At 40.9% G+C, this 21,935-nt stretch overlaps 1 protein-coding gene and 1 long non-coding RNA gene across 45 annotated transcripts in view; one reads left to right on the forward strand and one right to left on the reverse strand.

Moving 5' to 3' along the window:
* LOC121321895 (sorbin and SH3 domain-containing protein 1-like) overlaps positions 1-21,935 on the forward strand; it is a 138,982-nt gene that overhangs the window by 106,090 nt on the left and 10,957 nt on the right. For 21 of the 44 annotated variants that reach the window (XM_041261250.1, XM_041261246.1, XM_041261258.1 and 18 more), the window contains 11 exons: positions 2,008-2,054; positions 4,546-4,724; positions 6,106-7,593; positions 8,199-8,284; positions 9,404-9,640; positions 11,123-11,161; positions 11,403-11,449; positions 11,647-11,761; positions 14,825-14,950; positions 19,276-19,470; positions 19,934-20,539. In XM_041261250.1, the coding sequence (XP_041117184.1) occupies positions 2,008-2,054; positions 4,546-4,724; positions 6,106-7,593; positions 8,199-8,284; positions 9,404-9,640; positions 11,123-11,161; positions 11,403-11,449; positions 11,647-11,761; positions 14,825-14,950; positions 19,276-19,470; positions 19,934-20,539 (3,165 nt within the window). The remainder of the gene's footprint in view (positions 1-2,007; positions 2,055-4,545; positions 4,725-6,105; positions 7,594-8,198; positions 8,285-9,403; positions 9,641-11,122; positions 11,162-11,402; positions 11,450-11,646; positions 11,762-14,824; positions 14,951-19,275; positions 19,471-19,933; positions 20,540-21,935) is intronic. The other 23 variants (XM_041261269.1, XM_041261276.1, XM_041261277.1 and 20 more) reach the window with 12 other exon arrangements.
* Positions 912-4,234, reverse strand: LOC121321899. The gene is made up of 2 exons (XR_005950984.1): positions 4,126-4,234; positions 912-945 (listed from the first exon to the last, which is right to left on the reverse strand). It is a non-coding gene; the product is annotated as an uncharacterized LOC121321899 (long non-coding RNA).

The following is a 21,935-nucleotide window of genomic DNA, read 5'->3' on the forward strand; positions in this document are numbered from 1 at the left end:
TTTTTCACTTTCTTTCTGTCAATAAATCCTTCTCCCTTATTTCCAGCTCTTTCTTTGCCAGGTAAGGAATCCAGGGCTTGACCCGGAGAGAAAAAAACTTTAAACCCTGTAATAATATTCATGGGACAAGACAATTATACAAGAAACAATTATGTTAGGTCTGTCCAGGAACACAGAATGCAGTGCATACAATGCAACTAACAGAAATCACAATGCAATTAGTGTACGTATGAAGGAACATTTTTTAATCAACTCGCTTTAGTTCACACATGATTGTTAAAGCTGGCTTGTCAACACAATAGACTGCAGTAAGAGGTTACTTAGTACTAGTACTGTACTGCTGCACTGGTACACTGTCAGTGTTAGTGTAAGACAATTATATATTGAATTATGCTTACAGCGTATGCTACTCTCTCACAAATATTGGGACACAGGGTGCCCCAACACTGTCCCAATACTTGTGGAGGGGCAATAATATTGGATGTGCATAACATCTGTAAATAGATACACCATAATAATAAAAGCTCTATATCAAGCCCTGGGCCAGCCCAGTCTCAGGACTTTCAGTAATTCCCCATATAAGCCAGCCTTTCTGAAGTAGCTTTTTTCCTGTTTCACTTGTTAGTGGAGGGTTAATTAAGAAGAGCTTTCCCTGTATTTGGAGTCTAATATGGTCCCCCTGATCTCCATGAGTTAATCGGAGCAAGTGGAAGCCCCACTGCTTCTCTCTGCTTGTGTAAGCTGCCAGAGTATCAGCATCCTGCCTGGCATTGTGTCAGCTGATCATGGCTTAGAGCTCAGCTTCAAGATCCGTTTTCCACAAATATCCATTTCTAGGCATTAATTGCATCCCAAGTCGGCCTTTTTCAGGGGGATTTTACAAGGGTTTCCTGTTGTTTTTCTTGCTGTGGGTCAGGCCCGCTGGCTGTGAGAGCTGAGAGCTGCCTGATGAAATAATAAAAGAGAGAGACAGAAAGGAAGAGAAATTCTGAGGATGGTAACTCTTAACTTTTCTGTTTTCAATTCCTGGGGGGGGGGGGGGGGGGCGTCTTCTTGCCAGACAAATTACAAAACGGGGGACATTCCTTTTGAAATAGCTATAAATCCTCCTGCTGCTCCTCGCTACTCCCATAAAAAACTGAAACCCAGCTGCGGCTGACAGTTAGAGATCTTGGTTTGGTATGCATTGCTTTTGCTCGGATATGGGACTGAGCAGAAAGGGCTGCTGTGCTGTCTTACCTTCTCTGAATGAATTAGTAACAAGCAGTGTGTACCCCTTTGCCTGCTCGGGGACCAGAGATGCTGATCTAATAAAGGGTGTACGCAAGTCGTTTTTCAGCATGATCACTTGCATGCCTGTAAGATGTAACATGATGCTTAAAATCATTAACAAAACTGTCTAGACTTCTAATTAACTGCACTAAACCAATAGAGCAGTGACAACAATTGTGAAAAACAAGAGCCATGTGTAAAGAGCTGACAATAAACCCATCCGGTGAGATAGCTTGAACTGCTGAAACATCTGCCATTTGGATAATGCTGTTTCAAAGCTGTACTTATGTGTTGTCAACAGCTATTGTGTTTGTGCAGATCTGCAATAGGAATTTAAGAAAATAAGCTCTCCAGTTTTAGGAAGAGATTGCGAGCATGTGTATTTCTCTACAGGCTGTACTTGTCCAGCTGGCTGTCTGTTCCTGCTCTTGGCTTTAATCTGAGTGACTCATTCACAGACAAAAGAAAGGGGTGCCAGGAAAGACCAACCACAGTGGCTGGGCTACAATCTGTCACACACTCTGGGGAACCTTGCAAACGGTGTCTTTCCAAAGCACAGCTCGTATCTCGTATTCCACGCCAGATGTACATGTGCTAGCTTTTTGCAGCTTGCCTTAAACCTCTAAATTGATTGACTCTAACCAGGAAAAGAGAAAACCAACCAGCTACCTCGTGACATATTTCTGTGTTTCTTCTGGGGATTTAACAATGACTTCTTTGTTTGGTCTGTTGCAGAGTGCACCATTCAGCCCTCTGGAAACCCCAGCAGAGCCTCATCAATAGTAAGTCCTGTGTACTTTCTCTCAATTTGGAAGTGTGATTTATATTAAGAGGAGTTTCAATTGGCAGTAAACACCCATTTCCCTTTGAACTTTATCCGATTAGTTTGCCTGGTGTTGCTGTGTTGGGGAAATGTGTAGTTTAAGCATATCCGCTTTTTTCCGGGTTCAAATCTGCTGTTGCTGTGGGATTAAGGCTGGTTTTGCTCACTGCCCTGCTCAGATGAAAAGTTGCCTGGAGAATAAATCCCCACTGTCCTGTGCAGCTGTGGTGATTACTAAAGCTAGTGTGGAGCTCTTCTTTATTGATCTGAAGCAGAACGAAAAAAACATTTAAGCAGAAGGAATTAGGCAAATCAGCTTGCCTGAATAAGTATAAACTTTACTGTGTGAGATTTATTTCTACTGTTGATGGGCATTACTCACTCTATGCAGATAGATACATCTTGGAAACAGCTATCCATGACTGTTAAAAGAAGGCATCTGTTTTAATAATGGAGTAATACAAGAATAGTCATTTAATGTTCCAAAAATTTGGTAAGTGCAATTCTTTAAGACAGAAGTCTCATTACTTGGGGTGCCCAAGTAAAAGGGACAGTAATGTACATATATCCATATGTCTTTTGGGATTTACAGCTGTGTGTATATCAAGAGAATTGCTTGTAGAATTGTTTTGAAACTTACGAAGGGCATTCGTTTCAGTTATTAAGAGTACTAGGCATGTAGAGGTCCTCTATCCACTTTTGAAGAAACATGTTAATCACTTTCTCTTTGGTCTGTATGTTCATATGCTGAACCTGGTCATGTTTGTTTTTTAATGATGCTGATACAATAGCTCTAATTATGTATTTGTAGCTGTGATGGGGTTGCATGTCACTAACTAACTGGCTGTTTAAATATAGATACACAGGTACATACAGTACCCTACTATAATGTAAGGATACGTGCACTGCACACACACTGAATTAGAATGAGAATGTTAAAGCAATTGTAGAATATCTGCCTTTGACTCGATAAGTGCTTTGTGATGGTGGTCCACTATGAAAGGCTCTATATAAAATAAAGATTGATTGATTGATTGATTGGTGTACAAGCCACCCAATGCATCTTGTAAAACCTGTTGATTCCACTGGATACATATTGGATACATGCTGATATCATTTTGTAAGTGCACAGCATATGGATGTAGATTTCAAAAGGGGTTAAATTAAAAGCTTTTGAAGGTATTGTACTATATACCCTCCTCAAAAAATGCACTTACCATGAGTAGCTGTATCTAAGTGGAAGCAAACGCGTATCCACTCAGAGCACAGTTATCTCCTTGTGCACTCACTGCAATAAGTAATTGAAAAGATTCAGTCTACTTATGTAGGAAAGGTATGCATCTTATGCGCTCTCTATATAACTTAGTTGTCTGGTTCTAGTTTTGTAAAATTAGAACAGGTGTTTTCCCACTTTCAAAAAAAAAAAAAAAGTAGCTAATTAAAGACTGAAGTAAACCCATTGCAAATATGGTCTATTGTTTGTTAATGCATTACAAAACCGTGCACTTTTAAAACTGTATTCAAATCAAAGCCTTACAACAATGTAAATAAATGTCATTAACCTTGTATCCAGGATCTACAGTATTCTGTGGTTGTTTAGTTTGCAGCTAACAGTTGAATGTATTCAGCATAGAAGTATATTTCAGGTAATAGCATATGAGCTAGAGGAGGCCATTCGGCCCAACTGAGCTCTTCTGGTTCCTAATGGCTGGTTGATCTCAAAACTTTGTCAAGATGAGTCTTAAAAGGTCCCAGTGATTCAGCATCAACAGCATGGCTAAGAACGTCAATCCATACCTTCCCAACACTCTCTGTCCTAATCCTGTCCTTCAGTAAAGTCCCCCCTAATTTGTCTTTGTTCTAAGCTAAATAGATCCAGTTCTTTCAGCCTGATTGTAGCAATCAGTATTTTAGTTGTAGCAGTTAATTCTTACAAACATCTCATTTGAATTTTGAGATTCTGGTATTGACCTGGTACAGACCCATGCAATACTCATTCTGCGGTTTTTGCCACCTGATGGATCACTGACCTTCGCTTGTGGGATTGCAGCCCGATGGGTTCATTCTTGAAGATCACATGGACAGGATATATTCATATAAATAGGACAAGCACATTAACTTTCGAAATCTGCCTCATTCCAGAGAGAGCATAAGAGGCTAATATCACTTCGAACGTATCTCTCCATCTGGTGTTCTCATACCGGTGACTCATAGCTGTTTTTTAGTGATTGTCAAGAATGATGCATTGACTTTGCTTTTCCATCCAGCCTTCCTGTGGAGTCACTGGTGCTCAGTCAATCAAGACATGTGCTGTCTTTTCCAGATAGCAGGATGTAGCACATTGTTCTCATCTTTCTATATCTAGTTTAAGCATGCTGAGGAATACTGGGGTATAAAGGGGCACAGGGGGAAAGTGCATTGTAAAAGTCCATTATCATCTTTTCTCCTAGCTCAATGTATACCCCTGACTACCATGCTGTAAGAAGAGAGATAGACCCAATGTTTGGCGATCAGGGGATCTCTGAGAGCGAGAGGTTCATTTACAAGAGCGTCCAGGAGGGCGGCGACATTCCGCTGCAGGGGCTAAGCAGTCTGAACAAGCGTCCATCCAGCTCCTGCTCCACGAAAGGTAGGCGATGCTTTCTGCTATAGGGGCTCTGGTTTTATTTGTTTTCACTTCCACTACAGTTTGATCCCTAAAACTTTTAGGATGCTGCCTGGCTACAGTGAAAGGGCTGTGTTTTAGTGCTCTTAGTTAAACCCCTGCTTCAGATCAATCAATGATTTCTTTATTTCTGCATTATTTTTTACTGTGCTAAAGCAAAACGAGGTTAAAAAAGTCACATTTTCAGTTCCCTGTCTGAACACCTACAATTGAATATATGGGTATTATGCAATTATTGTGTCTGTTGCACCTTTTCCACCTCTCATGTATTCAGTACAACAGTGCACAGAATGGCCTTCTTATTATCTTCCACAATTTTAGTATAAACATGCCAAGAAGTAAGGAAATCAGTGTATCACACTGTGCTATACATTTGTATAATATATAATTAAATAAGAATAATTAAACAGTAAAACAATATATAGTGGTCCCTTTTATAACACTGTAGTCAGGACCCATAGGAAGCCATTTGTGTTTCTCCTAACACAAGAATACACATGCTAGTGTAGTGGCATTATGGAACCACAGCCATTCCGACTTATAACCTGTTCCGCAGTACAAAGGAGCATCTTTTAACGAGGAAACACTGTGCATATATAAATATGAGACCTTTGTAAACAAGCTGTTCAAATCCCATCTCCTACTACAGTAGATATCTTGTTAGATTTGGTAGGTTTACATCAGATATCCAGTTGATCCAGATTGCTACAATGACCTTCAAAGGTCTACTTCACAAAACCTCAGAAAGAAGCCAGATTCGTGCATTGTGTTCATACCACATGCTGTATGGTACCATATTTAATGACAGTAACCATTGCTCATTGTTGGTGCTTTTGTTCTTGGATGTGGAATGTGCTGCCAGTGTCTCATATTCCTGCTCACGCCTACTCTTCACAGCAGACAGAGCCAACCAAGTGCTAGACAGCTTTTATATCATGTCTTTTAAATGCTACCAAACAGCTGTCAAGAAGCATTAGTTATACACTTGTATTTTTCTTCTGTAGACACGGAGGAGAGGCAGTTAAAACTGCAACAGATTCATGTTGGTTCTCAAGTTATGTAATATTGAATAGAAAAACAATGTTTTACCCTTTTGTGAGTTTACAGTAAGTCACTTAAATATTTTATCAGTACAGTTTCAGACTAGCATGTGTTTTATTGTATTTTACTGTGACTTATAAACACTTTGTGTGTTGTGAACAGTTAAGTGGCTGCTGGTGACTGCATTATTTTGATTTAATTAATTACAGAAATGTTATCAGTCAACATGCCTTAATCTGTGATCAATACCAATATATTTCACCTAATAGATTTTATTTATTCTGTTGTTCTGCATGCTTACCAGTGGACCATAAAGGTGGGAATGCTTACATCATTTCACCTTCTTCTTCTGTAAATAGCAGAACAGTTAGTATTGTGCTAGGTAATAAATGTAAGCATAAGAAGCCATTATCAGCCGCTAAAGCCTGCATTTCCGAAATCCTCCCCTCCAAATTCAAGCCCAAAATGGTGTCTCCCTGCACTGGGTTGCAGGTGAGGGAAGCCTCTGCAGTGCATCACTCCAAAGCCCAGAGCTGCGAGGACCTGCATGATGGCACCACCTATTTCAGCAGCCGGAGGGGGCTGGTGAGCGAGGTGGGGCAAAGTGTGGAGTCACTGCTCCACAAGGAGAGGGCTGAGCTGGCGAGGAGGACTGGGAGCAGCGCCAGTCTGCAGGAGTACGGCTCACATTCCCGCAGCGGCTCAGCTCCTCTGCGGAGCAATGCTGCAGAGTTTAGCACCATGTACAGAAACATGCATCATGTCAATCGCACAGGGATCCAGGGTGGTCCAAACAGAAGCAGCAGTGTGAGGAACATCACCTCCCAGTTTGAGGACAAGGAGCGATGCGAGCTTGGAGGCGTGGAGGAACCGGAGCAGATGCCCCGGCACGCCGTGTCCTCCAGGGTGACTGAATTTGAGCAGATCATTCAGAGATCGCTATCCATGCCCACATTGGATAGCACCAGATCAAACCACAGCAAGAGCCCAAGCCCTACCCATTGCCTGCCCCACATGGCATCGGCTTTCTCTGCCGAATCCCTCCGGGAGCCCCAAAAGAGAAGCAAAGAGGAGCCGGAAATCAAGATCATGGTGAAAAGCACTCCCTTGTCTGCGAGCGATGCTGAAGACCAAGCTTCTGAGTTTAGTGATGCTGTGCAGCCTGACTCCCTCTCAGCCTGTACAGAGCCTGAGCTGGACTGCCTCTCCAACACCTCAGCTGACAGCTCCACCAGCAGTGTCCATCTACCCCACAGACACCAAAGGAACCAGTGCAAGGGAGCCTGCCCTGCCTCCTACACTAGATTTACAACCATCCGCCACCACGAACAGCAAGCCAAGGCACAGGCTAAAACAGGCTGTCAAGACAATAGGAACACTTTGCCTAGAAACCTCTATCTCATGGGCCCTATGCCCTTCCGATTGAAAAAGCCTTTCCAGCAGGAGCACAAAAAGACACACTCTCCATCTCCTGTTGTCTTATCAGCAGCCCGGGACTCGTCGAGCCCAAACAGTACCAAGGAGCCTAGAGGAAGTGTGCTAGATAACAGCTTCCTGCAGTGCTTGTTTGCAGAGGAGAAGCCCCTCATTCCTCAAAGGCAGTCCTCCCTGGAAGCCGTGGAAAGACTGAGCAGTCAGACAGCAGGGGAGACGCAGAACAAAGGCTCGAACTCCCCCCTTCGTGAGCACTACGGCTGCATTGCAAACGGAAACAATGTCCCCTTCGCCGCAGCCTATGACAGCCTGGATGGCAACAACAATCCGCAGCCCGAGATGGGGGTGTACCTCAGAGGTGGCTTTTCCCATATTTTCAAGTGTCACTCCCATCTGTGTGGCCGATCATTTTTAACTCTCCTCCCGCTTGTGCTTTTCTGTCTTTACACAGTGCTATTGCAATCGTCATTCCAGTCTGTCTGTTTTTTTCCTACTTGTTTTGGTTGACATCTTGCCATGAATCCGTTTTTTTTTTATAGTGTTGTTTGCATGCTCTGTATGCAGTGCTGACGTTTAAAAAGAAAATGTACATGTCATGTAAATGTACATGTAAAACAAAGTATTTTAAGGTGTTTAATCATTTGCTTGGACATAGTCTCAGTTTAATTTTATTTTCGTTCCACATGGAGTTTTAACATTCAGTGCTCATGACCATTTTTTATAAAACTGCAAAATCATATTATCTTATGCTTAATATTGTGTGTTACTTGTAGCTGGAATTCTTTATTAGTTTGTGAGATGTAAAAGGAGGCATTGAGTTGGAGAATCACAGTCACTGTGAAATTAATATTTGGTAGATGAATGCACAGTGACACAAGCTATTGATTTGGAAAGGAGCCCCTTTCATCTAAAATGAAATGCATTTTAAAGTGAAAAGGATACCAACTACTGTTGTCTTTTAAGTAGATTCCGATTCGCCACGGCATTTTGCCCCAGAACGCTCGGATACACCGGAGGATGTTGTCCGTAGACGCTACGATGACAAAGAGGTAATATATTGACATATGTAGAATCTGAAATGAAAGCATTGCCATTTGTCATATTCAGGTAAATACACTAGGATTGTAAGGGCCACACTGACCAGGTTTATCTGGGATAGTATGAAGCACAATCAATACAATTAGTTACAGTCACCCTCTGTTTGGTTAAGAGGACTACCTTTTATCAAAAAATAGAACTTTTTGAACGTGTTAACCTTTAACTAATATTTGTTCTATGCACACCTAATTTTGGATGACATAATAAATAAATCACATTTGGGACAGATGTCCTGGTATTTTAACAAATATTGGTTGATTATAAGGGAGCGCCCTGTGGCTCACCTGGTAATAGCACTGGTGCTTGTCAAAAATGACATCTCAGGTAAAGGCAGGTTCATACCTCAGTCTTGTGGCCACCAGGAGAGTTAGGAAAAATTAAACTCTGCCAACCAGTCAACCTTGGATCACCAGAGAGACAAGAAATGGGCCACAGTGAGGGTCCCAGGATTGGACAAAACACATTGTATTAGATGACATTGTGTTTCTCTGTTTATGTAGTTTAATATTCTGTATTTACTAGTATGATCTTCGAATTAAATATGAAAGAATCTCAATTAAAAAAACTTAAAATAATCAAATAAAACAACAAAAAAAAAAAACAGCCTTTTGGCTAAAAGATTATGGCAAGTGAAACTTTTTGTCAAGCAGGTAGAACTCTTGTTGTGTCTAGCTGTTTCCTCTGAATGTACATGTGGGTCGATTGGCTTGGTTTTCTGATCTGTACAGAGGAAAGTGCCAAAGGGAGTTCCTTTCAGATAACTCTTTAACCTCAGGTTCTTTCACAGCAGTGTGTCTGTCCTTGTCTGTTTCTTTCTAAATAGCCCAACAGAGGTTTGTTTTCTCGTTTTACTGCTGATCACCTACATCTTTCAACTAAGTGCATTCAAATGGGGTGTACATAGGAGGCCTAAAACTTGCAATTATTTTTTTTCTGTCTTTTTATTCAAGCTACAAAGCATTTGTTTTTCATTAATAACCAGCTTCACATATTTGTATATTTATAATTGTATAAATATATTTGATTTATAAGCTGATCGGGTCATTTATTTTATGCAATTTTCACAACAGAAACTTTTAGAGGAGCAGAGACGTCTTAAACGAGAGCAAGAGGAAGCTGATATTGCATCTAGAAGGCACAATGGACTCTTTCTAACACATCACCAGTTTATCAGTAACGATCGATTTGGGGACCTCCTTAACGTTGATGATGCAGTTAAGAGGAATTCTGGGTCTGAGGTCTGTTCCAGTTACCTCAATCAGCTGCTTGACCCAAAGCAAGATTTGCCTCTCACATTATGTAATGCTGTAGGTCGACATCCGCTCTCTAGACATTGACTCATTAGATGTGTAGATGCTGCTTCCACCTTAACATGGCTGCTGGTACAGGAATGATCACACCGCCTGCATTATTAGCATGCCTGTGATGCATGTCTTCAAGCACATAACCTAAATTTCATTTTTAGTGGAATACGGCTTGATGTATTTTCTGCTTGTTTCCGTATCCTGTCCTGTCTTTGTGTCTTTCTTTGTGTCTATTTTACTTTATGTACCTAATTTGGGCATTGGCTATAAAAAAAAAAAAAAAAAAAAAAAAAAAAAAAAAAAAACGCTTTTCTTTTTTTTTCTTTGTACATTTACATGTTGTGTTTTTTTTTTTTTTTTTTTTTATGGGGATGTGAATGCCACCATAAGTAAAATAGAATAGTAGTCCGATTAGCTCATTTTGGCTCATTCTAGATTATAAAGGGCAATTAAACAGTAGTTCAGTTCAGTGTTTACTCTCCATACCTACCCCAAGTACAGATATCAGACCAACTACACAACATCCAAACATCCTATCAGAAACTAATTCAATTAGACACGTTTCAGTACCTGTCTTGTAGTTATATAGAGCACCCGGTTTGCATTAGTAACACAAGGCAGCAGCAATGACACTGGCAGTGTTTCAGCAGCATTGCACATTACAAAAAGGAGTCGGTCAGGCAAGTTGTTGCTGGATCCTGTGATTTATGTTTTGCTTACATTAATGTTCAGTGTTAAACAGCATTATTCATAACCTGCAGATATGATTTGTTTTTGCTGTTTTTTTTTTTTTTTTTTTTTTTAACATTTATATACATATACCAAGTGTAAAAACAATAAATCAGTTTCCACTGGGGTTTGTATGGAGAAACTGAACAAGATGTCTATACTTCAAAAAGGACATTGGAATATATGCAAATCCTGGGGAAACTTCTCCTTGCTTCCTTTATTGACAGTTAAATGTGTTAAGTTCAGAGTCAATGTAATTTTAGCTGGGTCCTTGACAATGAGTTGTGTCCAAACAGTGTTAAGTAGCAGACTTTCAATTCTGGAGCTCTTATTTTGAGACTCAAGTGAAATAATTTTGGAGGCCTCAGCCTGCTTTGAGCTAGCCTCACAAAATCACCTCATAATTGGCACTAAAGTAATATTGTGGTTGTGCAAAGCAGCAGTGGTGGGGAATGTCAGTTCCAGCAGTAAGGCAGTACATGGAAAGTAGACTAGCAGTTAGGTCTGTCAGACCATTTGGTTTCGAAACTTTTTTCTGCAGTGCACGCCAAAAAGAAACATATCACTGTCACATTTACTGTCTTATATTAACACTCATTAATTCACACCTTCTATTCTGAAGAAGCTTTTTTTAAAGCTGATTCAGTCTTAAAGTTGATGGTCACTGCTTTTCCTTTCCAGTCTTCTAAGATGATATATTTATCTTTAATCTAATAGGAATTCATTCTTTTTTTTTTTCAACTTTCATGATTACAGTATTTAAAAAATGAACCGTCGACTGGGGAAACAATGTGTGTAAGTAGATTTCAAACTAATAAAACTAATGTTTTCTTTATAATATCCCAGCAAAAAAAAAAAAAATGTGACAGTGCATGGTGGTGGCTTAAGAAAAGAAATATGCAATTACAGGACAGGGCCACTAGATGTCAGTAGTTATCTATTTAGGAATGGATTTGACATGTATTCCAGATCCCTATTTTTTGTATTATTTGGTTTGGTTGAATAATTGTATTCATTTTATCCCTGTTACTTTCAGATGGTGCCAGCAAGAGCTAAATTTGACTTCAAAGCACAAACACTGAAGTGAGTAGAATTACTTCCACATTGTGACTTGATTAAAACATTTCCATCTGCACCATACAAAACCCTGCTCTGATATCAAAATGGCACTGCTGAATGTAAAGCACATAAATATTATGATTCTGTACAGCATGAGACAGGAAAACACTGGGCTGTATTTTCTGATAGAAGCACCCCATGAGTCTGTTTTATTGTTTCAGGGAACTGCCTTTCCAAAAGGGGGACATCGTCTACATCTGCCGACAGATCGATCAGAACTGGTACGAAGGGGAACACCATGGAACAGTCGGGATCTTTCCCAGAACATACGTGGAGGTAACGCTATGCTGCTTTATCACATCCACCAAAACCATGATGTTAGACACTAGAACCAGACTGGTTTTGACAGTGGTGTAGCACATGTGTTGCATGACTGAACTGAATTGGGTTCTATCAGTGAGCAGCTTACCCAGCACACCCATTGCACTAGATTTATTAAGGTCTGTTATCAAGTGCAATTTGCACGTTTTCTGTTTCTTTGTGAAAAGAAAATCTATTAATCAGACTTCCAAATATATTAAGTAGCTTCTGGCTAATTTTGGTCACGTTCATGGTTTTGTTTGTTTTACAAGTAAAAAATGGTGCAGTCAATATGGATGAATACATTTGGTTCTCCTGGATAGGGCCCAGTGTAAGAACTGCAGAGTGGCTGTATAACATTATTAGCCATGCTGTATGTCCAACTCTTGCTTCCAGTTTTACTTCACAATTCTGTTACAACATTTTTTGCATTGCCAGCAGTGCTGCAATTTTGCCATGACTTTAGAGTCACTTGGTAAATATGTCAAATAGTAAGGTTATGTCACTGTCCATGTCATTTACGTAATGAGTACATCATTTGGGACTGCATGATGTTAAATTATTACTCTTAACAAACATTTTGAAAGTCCGTATGCTTTAATGATTCCTGCTCTTTCAGTCTTTATGAAACATTTGTATACCGTTAGATTTCAAACATCAGTGCATCAGGAATGTTGTAGCCCTAGAACAGCCCTCTGAACGTGTTTGTGGGTAGATGGAATGAGTTATCTCAAAATATAAACTGCATTCCATATGTCTGTCCAGTTTTACAGTATGCCATCAGGGGGCACTTTATTCCAGTTTCATTAACACAATAAATATACAGTATAGATATCATGAAAGGACACACTGGAAAAACATTAGAATTTGTGTCATGCTTATCCACTGAACTATACTGTATCACTCTGCACAGTTACAGATCTTTTGGCAGCAGAATGACCAATAAGGAAAGACAGAAAAGCATGTTTCACGGCTTTCTACAGAATACACAAACTTGGAATTATATATATATATACACACACACACACACACAGTGGCTTGCAAAAGTATTCAGACCCCTGACCAATTCTCTCATATTACAGAATTACAAATGGTACATTGAAATTTCGTTCTGTTTGATATTTTATTTTTAAACACTGAAACTCAGAATCAGTTATTGAAGGTGACATTGGTTTTATGTTGGGAAATATTTTTAAGAAAAATAAAAAAAGTGAAATATCTTGCTTGCATAAGTATTCAACCCCTGTGCTGTGGAAGCTCCCAGTTTGCACCGATGAAAGAAATTGCCCTAACTAGGACACAATTACCTTACCATTGGCCTCCACCTGTGAACCATTAAAGTTGCTGTCACATTTTCTGGATAAAAACCCCACTGTTGAAGGATCATTGGTAAGGCTGTGAATCTGAAGGAAAATGAAGACCAAAGAACATTCTACAGAAGTTAGAGATAAAGTAATACAAATGCATAGATTAGGGAAAGGGTACAAAATAATATCCAAGTGTTTGGATATCCCAGTGAGCACAGTTGGAGCAATAATCACGACGTGGAAGCTGCATCACACCACCCAGGCACTGCCAAGAAAAGGCCGTCCCTCAAAACTCAGCTTTCAAACAAGGAGACTTGTGAAAGAAGCCACAGATAGGCCAACAGTCACTTTGAAGGAGCTACAGAGTTCAGTGGCTGGGAGTGGAGTAATGGTAAAGAAGCCGTTACTCAAAAAGTACCATCTGAAAGCACATCCGGAGTTTGCCAGAAAGCATGAGAGTGACCCAGCTGAGATGTGGGAAAAGGTTTTATGGTCAGATGAGACCAAGATAGAGCTTTTTGGCCAAAACTCAAAGCTCTATGTGTGGCGCAAACCTAACACTGCCCATACCTCAAGACACACCATCCCTACAGTGAAGTATGGTGGTGGCAGCATCATGCTGTGGGGATGCTTTTCTCATCAGCAGGGACTGGGCATCTTGTTACAATTGAATGAAGAATGGATGGATCAAAATACAGGAAAATACTGCAAGAGAATCTGCTTCAGTCCGCTAAAAAACTGAAGCTTGGGAGGAAATTTACCTTTCAGCAGGACAATGATCCCAAGCACAAGGCCAAAGCAACATTGGAGTGGCTCAAGAACAAAAAGGTGAATGTCATACAGTGGCCCAGTCAAAGTTCTGATCTTAATCCCATTGAGAATCTGTGGCATTATTTGAAAATTGCGGTCCACAAGCATTGTCCAACCAACCTGAACAACCTGGAGCAAATCTGCCAAGAAGAATGGGCCACTCAGACACTGTGTGCAAAGCTGGTACATACTTACTCCAAAAGACTTAAAGCTGTTATTGCAGCGAAAGGTGGCTCTACCAAATATTAATGTTTGGGGGTTGAATACTTATGCAAGCAAGATATTTCAGTTTTTTTTTATAATTTTTCTTAAAAATATTTCCCAACATAAAACCAATGTCACCTTACAATAATTGATTTTGAGTTTAAGTGTTTTAAAATAAAATATCGAACAGAACAAAATTTCAATGTACCATTTGTAATTCACAGATGGCAAAGATCCTGGAAAGTGTGAGCTATCTGAAATAACACAAGCGCAGACATAAAAAGATTTCTGGACTATCTTAATCTAGATGCACCCACGACTGAAAGAATAATGTCATCCTTCATAAAACTTCAATCACAGAACTACGTATTGTCCCACAATCATGCTCAACCTATAAGGAGTTGGTGTCTGTGTTTACTACACTTTAGCAGAGAGTAGACCTTGTTTAGAGTCCAGATTATTTACATAGCCCGGTTGTAGTTCCACACATGTCCCCCTCCCTTTAAGCCTTCTGCAAGCGGCGAACACCTGCAGCAGTAGGCGGTTATAAATAAGAACTCTTTAATAGCCCAGGAAGCGAAATAAAAAAGGGACCTTTTTGTTTTTTTTGTGATGCATCCTCCGAGAAACGGCTGTTTCTGGAGTCTCCAGCAGGATGTTTCCATGTTGCCCACTGGAAAGTGAATGAACCGCTGTTGTGTTGTTTTTGTTTTGAAAGCTGCTTCCTCCCACTGAGAAAGCGCAGCCGAAGAAGGTGCCCCCGGTGCAGGTGCTGGAGTACGGAGAGGCCCTGGCCAGGTTCAACTTCACTGGAGACACAGTGGTGGAGATGTCCTTCAGAAAGGTACAGAGCCACATTTACACACCATCACACCGTGTCACACTGTTCCAACCTTTACGTTTACAGCAATACTCTAAGGAACTTAATAGATTCAATAACAAACATTTCAACTAGGTCTTTTTCAGTGCTGAAGACTTCTAGTCAAATTGTTTGTTTAAATAGATCTTTGAGTGCTTATTGAATATTTAATAGTTATTGATGAACCTTTATGTTTAACAGTATTATTATGACAAAACCTCTGGCTCATTAAAAGACTCAGTAAAATGGCGTAGCCCTAGACACTGATAAGGTCATGCCATTGAAATTGAACATTTAAATAAAATCATTAAAAATAACTACTTAGGAAAAGCTTTGTTTTTTACACTGAAGTCTTAAAATTCTTGGTACCATTCAAACCAGATAAATGGTCTAAAGTAGAATAAGTCTAAAGAATTGCAACTGTCTACCAGTAGAGGACAGCAGTGCACCAATAATGTGCTGTATTTATGGCACATTTCTAAATTGGAAGGTGATGTCACTGTAATTTAAGTACATGATTTTACACTGCATGCTGATAAATTTAATTAAACTAAACCATGAGTTTTATGTTTTAAACACCCTATAGTTTAATAATTCCTGCTCTCTTAAAAGTAATTGTAGTAAAATATTCCATAAATATACTTGTTTTAGCTATTAGGTATTACATTTGCAGTTAAATACACACATACATTTTCAGTTTTAAAATGATAATCTGGTACTACTCTAGGTTTAATACCGTTCTCAGGTTTTAAGCCTCTTCACAGGATGTCTGATACCTTGCACTTCCTAGGTCATTAAACCTCAGAAGTGTATTGCTTGTCAAAGTATGTTATTGGCTTAAATCATGTCAGTCAAAAGAGGAAGCAACTGGTTGGATAATGACAGGAAAGAAGCCACCCTCCAGGTGAAATGACCAAGCAAGTTCAACTCAACTGAAAGCGTGGCTAGAAAACATTGTGCAGTACTGGGTGCTCTATTTTAAAAAGCATGTTTACTAGAGTGTTGTTGTTTTTTTTTTTTTGCTTTGTTTTTTAACTGGACATTTGAAACATTTATAACACATTGCAGAGCAGGTAAACTACAATCACTTTAATCTGGAAAATATGCATGGAACAGAAAGGTCTTGAGCTGTTACCTATTGAACTTGTTTGTGCTCAAATGGGCATTACAATAACACCGATAGTGGAGTGCAGCGGGATGGAATAAGTTATCTCACTATAAAAACAGTGCAGTCCATGTGTCTGTCCAGGTTTGCATAGCTTAATACAGGCCTGGATACAGGAAATCTCTTGATTTCCGCTAAACACTTTCATATTAAAACACCTGTGTGCTTGCTTTTTGTGCTGGATGACTAAAATGTTTGTTCTCTTTGTTTGTTCTCAATTGAACAAATGCTGTTTGACTTTGTTCCCGTCAGACAGAGTAATAAATACCTCACAATGGAATAATGTGTGTATACCTTATGTGAAAAATTACTTTGTTATTTTTTATTACATTTAAAAAAATAAAAGGACTACAGGAAATGTGGAAAGCACTTCAGTGCAAGTCAAACCTTTTCATATCATTTGCTACAAAATGCATCGGAGGATGGAAAAGAATATTCGAGCTGCGGCCTGATCAAATCGAAAAAAATATCTCTGTAAAATATAAACTGACTGAGAAATAAATTGTGGTAACTGTAACTATTTTTTAAGTGATAAATTACAGTAACTAGTAACAATTTTGTTCAAGTAGCTAGCAGATTACACTTTAAGGTTTCCATTACATGAGAATAGATGTTGAACTTCATGCTGATTTGAACTCGGCTCTGACCATGATAAGCACCAACTAAGACGTAGCATTGAGTAAACTAATGTGATCCATCTGCGTCTCCATCCATTTGCTGTGTTTTCCATCTGATGATGTAGATATCCTTCTTTCTGGTGTTGATTGCTGAAGTGTAATCCTGGCTCCAAGGATCAGCTCATTTTGCCTCCCCAGCGCATCAGCACACACAACGGCTATGATGCTGGCTCTGGGGTCCCAGTGCGGTCTCCCCAGCGCATCAGCATGACAACCGTCTGGATTGAGCTAAGTAGGGCACATCTCTGGGGTCTTCAAGTGGGCACCTTCCATCCTCAGTGTTTCGTTGACTAGCCCACAACACCTCAAGAGGGATCAATAGTGATTCTGGCATCCCAACATCACCCACCTCCATCCCCCACTCAGCTCAGCCCAGCTGACTTACCTGTACATCAGCGTTGCTTTCTTTCTATTGTGCTTGAGATCCCCATCCAGAATCTTTCCGTCTCAACCACAGCCAGTTGCTGTTCCTTTCTGCTGCTTCAGATAAGTTCTTCACTGTGCGACGCAACTCTTGGTCACTAAACCCGACGTCTCTGAGAAACCGGGTTGTAGAGTGTGGTCAGGTTACGCTTGTCTTCCAATACTAAGGCCAAACATTGCAGCACCTGGTCATGGTGGCAAGTAAACCGTCCTTGGCTAAGACCCACCTTACATCCTGTCAAAATGTGCCTTAATGTTGCAGGTGATGAACACAAAGGACATGAGGGATCCTCATCCACCCAGAGGTTTAGGTTCTGTGGTGATGGGAGAACATCATATGCTGATCTGTTGAGGAAACTGATCCTGCTCTGTTCCATTGTCCACAGGTCTTGCCAGCTGATCATGCATTGTTCCACATCTCATCCATTTTCCCTGCTTGGCCTGTGAAATGGCCTTTTCACACCTGATCCTTTCCTCCTGCTTTTGCACCTCATTGACTACCAGCTTCCTCCGTTGAGCTGGGGTTGCCTTATGCCTTGTAGGAGGAGCTGAACTGAGACGAAAACCTCCTTTTCCTTGTTGAACTTCGTATACAGTCAGTGGCCACAGCAGTCTTGGCAGTAGACCAAACTGAAAGCACTAGAGTTTCAGTTTGCCTGGTAACGTGCTGCTGTCTATGCTCTTCAACCCTTCCACTGCTTGTTGTCTAACTTCTCCCACACGAACTGTGTCCTTTAGATCCCTGTCGTACCATCTCCCTAGACTTTTCACTGGCTTCTCGGACACTGTTGGTATTGCCTCACCATTAATGTAGAACCTTTTATCTACTGCTTTGCCTTTTAATTATAGGGATGCTCCTTGATTTAGTGGGCTTGAATTGCATTTGTACCCATTCAATGTTATTGGTTAATTTGCCCAATAACCCATTAGTGCAGGCTACTGTTGTAGTCATTGTTGTCATGTCATTCATGTATGCTCAAATTGGTGGTAGTCGCATTCCAGAAGCCAAGCGCTCTCCTCCCACTACCCATTTTGATGCCCTAATAATTACTTCCATTGCCATGGTAAAAGCCAGTGGAGAATGGTACAGTCTGCCATTATTCCAACTTCTAGGCATTGCCAGGTAGTGCTGAATTCTGAAGTTGAAAAACTAAATTGCAAATCTCCAAAGTAGGCTTTCATTAAAGTTGGTATTGTCATCAGTACGCTGAAAAAATCAAATGCTGCCCAAAGAAGTGCATGTGGCACCTAACCATATGCATTAGCCAAATCCAGGAATGTCACATGAAACTCCTTCCTCTCCTTTTTTGCTGAATGAATTTGTTGCCAGATTACACTGATGTGTTCTAAGCATCCTGGGAAACCTGGAATGCCTGCTTTTTGTACTGAAGTGTCAATTAAGCAGTTCTTTAATAGGTAGGTTGACAATCTCTGTGCAATAATGCTGAAGAAAATCTTGCCTTCTACGTTTAATAGGGAAATAGGACGAAACTGACCGATGCTTTTAGAATCCTTTTCTTTTGGTATAAAGACTCCACCTGCTCAGTGCCATGCTCTTGGTACAACCTGTTTTTCCCATGCCACTTTCATCAATTTCCACAGGATTCGTAGAACTCCAGAAGCACTCTTGTACACTCTGTATGGAACTCCATTAGGCCCTGAAGATGATGATGCCCTTGCTTTTTTCACAGCTTGCTCTACTTCTTTCCACTTAGGTGCACAGTCCTCCATTTGGTATTCGGGTGGATTAAAAGTAGCTTCCTCAACCCTACCTGTAACTCAGGATGTGAATACTGATAGAAGTACTGCCATCAAATATAGCATTGTGGCAAATTTCAAAGTGAAAAACACAGCGATAAAGTTGTTATGCTAATAAGTAATAAGATGTTTTTTTAAAGGGTAATATCTGGGTCATTTAAAATATTTAATAACAATCAAAAATTGGTTGATGAGAATGTTAATGATAACAAGCAGTACGAAAGTGTGTTTTAAAACCTTGTGTTCACCCTCACCCTGACACTGCTGTACCACTGTTCTACCACCAGGGGGAGAGGATTACACTAATCCGCAGGGTAGATGAGAACTGGTATGAGGGCAAGATCTCGGGCACCAGCCGCCAGGGCATCTTCCCAGTCACCTATATCGATGTCCTGAAGCGGCCTCGCGTCAAGAACGCTGTGGAGTACCCAGACCCTCCTGCGAGCCACTCTCCAGACCGCAGCTCCACGGCCTCACCACAGGTAAGCTGCTGTGTGATGGGATCCCAGCACCACTGCCCCAAGGGAACAGAAACATAACCTAGCTTAGGAAAGGGGCTCGCACAAACGTACCAGACGCAGTAAACATTTTCAGACCCACTTGAAAAAGTGAGTTTGAATCCATCTCAGGTCAAGACTGAGATGTGGTAAAAGAGCTACCCTGAGGAATAGAGCTCCCCCTAGGCTCACAGCCCGGGACGGACTATTATTCTACACCGATCATGAGCACTCACCGAAGCTTGCAGGAGATAATCTGATTGGAAAATATGCTAGAAAGTGAAGTTTGTTTAATCATCTCTGATTTACACTTTTTTCTTTTTTTTTTTTAATCAGTCTGTTCTTTTGGTTTCTGTAAAAAAATATTTCTTCCCATCTGTTAAGTTGTTTCCTTCTTTTCTTCATTCTTTTTTCCACCTCTTTTTTTTTTCTTTCTCTCTCCCCCAAGTCTGTCCACTACAGGCACCACACCCCGACCCCCCCTCCTCCGCCCATGCGCAGGGCAATCTCCCCCGAAGTGCAGGCCATCACCTCAGAGTGGCTGGTCCTGACCATGGGGGTGTCTCGCAGCAGTACCCCGGCAGTCACCCCCCCTCTCCCGCCGCTGCCTGAGGGCTTCTACTCCTGTGGGGACTATCTATCTCCATCCGCCGCAGCCAGCCCAACCCCCTCGGTCAGCCTCCCTCATTACAGCCTCTCCGGCAGCTCCACCCCACGCTCAGTCACCTCCCCCCTGCCAATCTATCCACCTCGCCCCCACTCCATCGCCCCCTGCGTCACCTTCACCCCTCCTCAGGGAGAGGAACGGCTGCTGTGCTCCCCCTCGCCCACCTTCCCTGAATTCCCTCCCTCCACGCCACCGCCCATCCTGCACAGCCCCCTGGCTCTCTCCCCTGACCTCCAAAGAAGGAGCCCGGCCAGGGCCCTGAGCCCCGAAGAGCGGCTGCTCTCTAGAGAGCAGGACGATAGCCGGCTGTGTCAGGAGCTTCTCAGTATTGGGCAGGGTACAGAAGGAGGCACTGATAACAGAGAGTGGCAGTGTAGCCAAGAAAAGGTATCCCTTGCATGAGTGTGCTGGATTGTACTGTAGCTGCATGAACAACGCCAGCTGTGAGCAATCAGTTTTAGAAGTGTGCCTGCAAACCCTGTTCTATACTCCCATATAGGACTGGGTAGTATCAAATCTGTATTTTTCCTTTTAATTTTATATGAGTCATTTTTTAACTATTGGTGCCCTAGTTACAAAATCCTATATGAGAGTATACTTTTAGGAAGTGTTTAAGAAGCAATATACTTTACAATTAAGTGGCAGTTCACAAGAATAATGGTTGAAGTATGCATGGTGTGTGGATTTGAAATGATGAAAAGGAAGTTCTGTTTTAGTTCATGTAGAGTTCACGCCACTTGTTGGAAATTGTTATGCCAACACTGTATTACCTTATTAGGTTTGCCACTCCCCAAAGCGCAGAGTGTCCTGTGTTAATCTGTCATTCCTCCACTGCTCTTCACACTGTAGTTTCTGTACATGCTGTTTGAAACATCCACTGAAAACCTCCTTTCAGGGATCAAAGAAGTGAAAACAGTGCTGTAAAAGACGAGGGAATGCAGCCTTTCAATAGCCGTAGTGAATTCAGAGAGGAGAGAGAGAGAGAGAGAGAGAGAGAGAGAGAGAGAGAGAGAGAGAGAGAGAGAGAGAAATGATTGCTCACTGGCGTAGAACCAGCCATCTGCAGCTTTTAAGGGAGGAGACCGAGATCTACGTGCTTATTGATTAACGCAAGTTCAAGCTGGCTTTTAAAGATTGCCTCCAGTCTGCAGCACATGTCTAAAGGAACAGAATGAGTTTGCTTTGTAGTTTAATCTAGGCCATTCCTGTAGAGATGGTCAAATATGAGTGAGAATTTGAGTCTCTTCACATTATAGTTTGGGACATGAAATCGATTTTGGAATGCAGTTTTTTTTTCCTGAATAATGATTTCTTTTAAGTGCTGAAGTAAGTAAATATTAAGTTTAAAGAAATACTAGAAGACTTTTAGCCACGTCTGTCCTTGCCCCCTCTCTTAACCCTTGTCTGGCTGTAGGTGGTGTAGATTTTGTAGTTGGATATACAAAGACCATGTTACTATGTATTAGGATAAACTGCAATACTAGAATCAGGAAGTATATAAGCAATGACTGATATGATCAAAAAAGTTTGGATTTGGGCTGCACCATCTCAGCTGTGTAAATTGTAAATGATAAAGTATTGCTTTTATTACATCTTTTAAATAATTAACAACAGCATGCTGTGTAAAGGAAACCCAACCTGTGTGCTATTCATTGTTCTTGAAACAGCATCTCATATTGTTTAATGAGATCATGAATGAGCTGGAATTGATTGTTTTTTTTTTTACCTGAATTTAAAAGGGCATGTTTGGTTTAAAGAATAAAATAAAGCTACACATAAAACA

This window comes from Polyodon spathula, chromosome 10, assembly GCF_017654505.1.
Source record: "Polyodon spathula isolate WHYD16114869_AA chromosome 10, ASM1765450v1, whole genome shotgun sequence".
NCBI lineage: Eukaryota > Metazoa > Chordata > Actinopteri > Acipenseriformes > Polyodontidae > Polyodon > Polyodon spathula.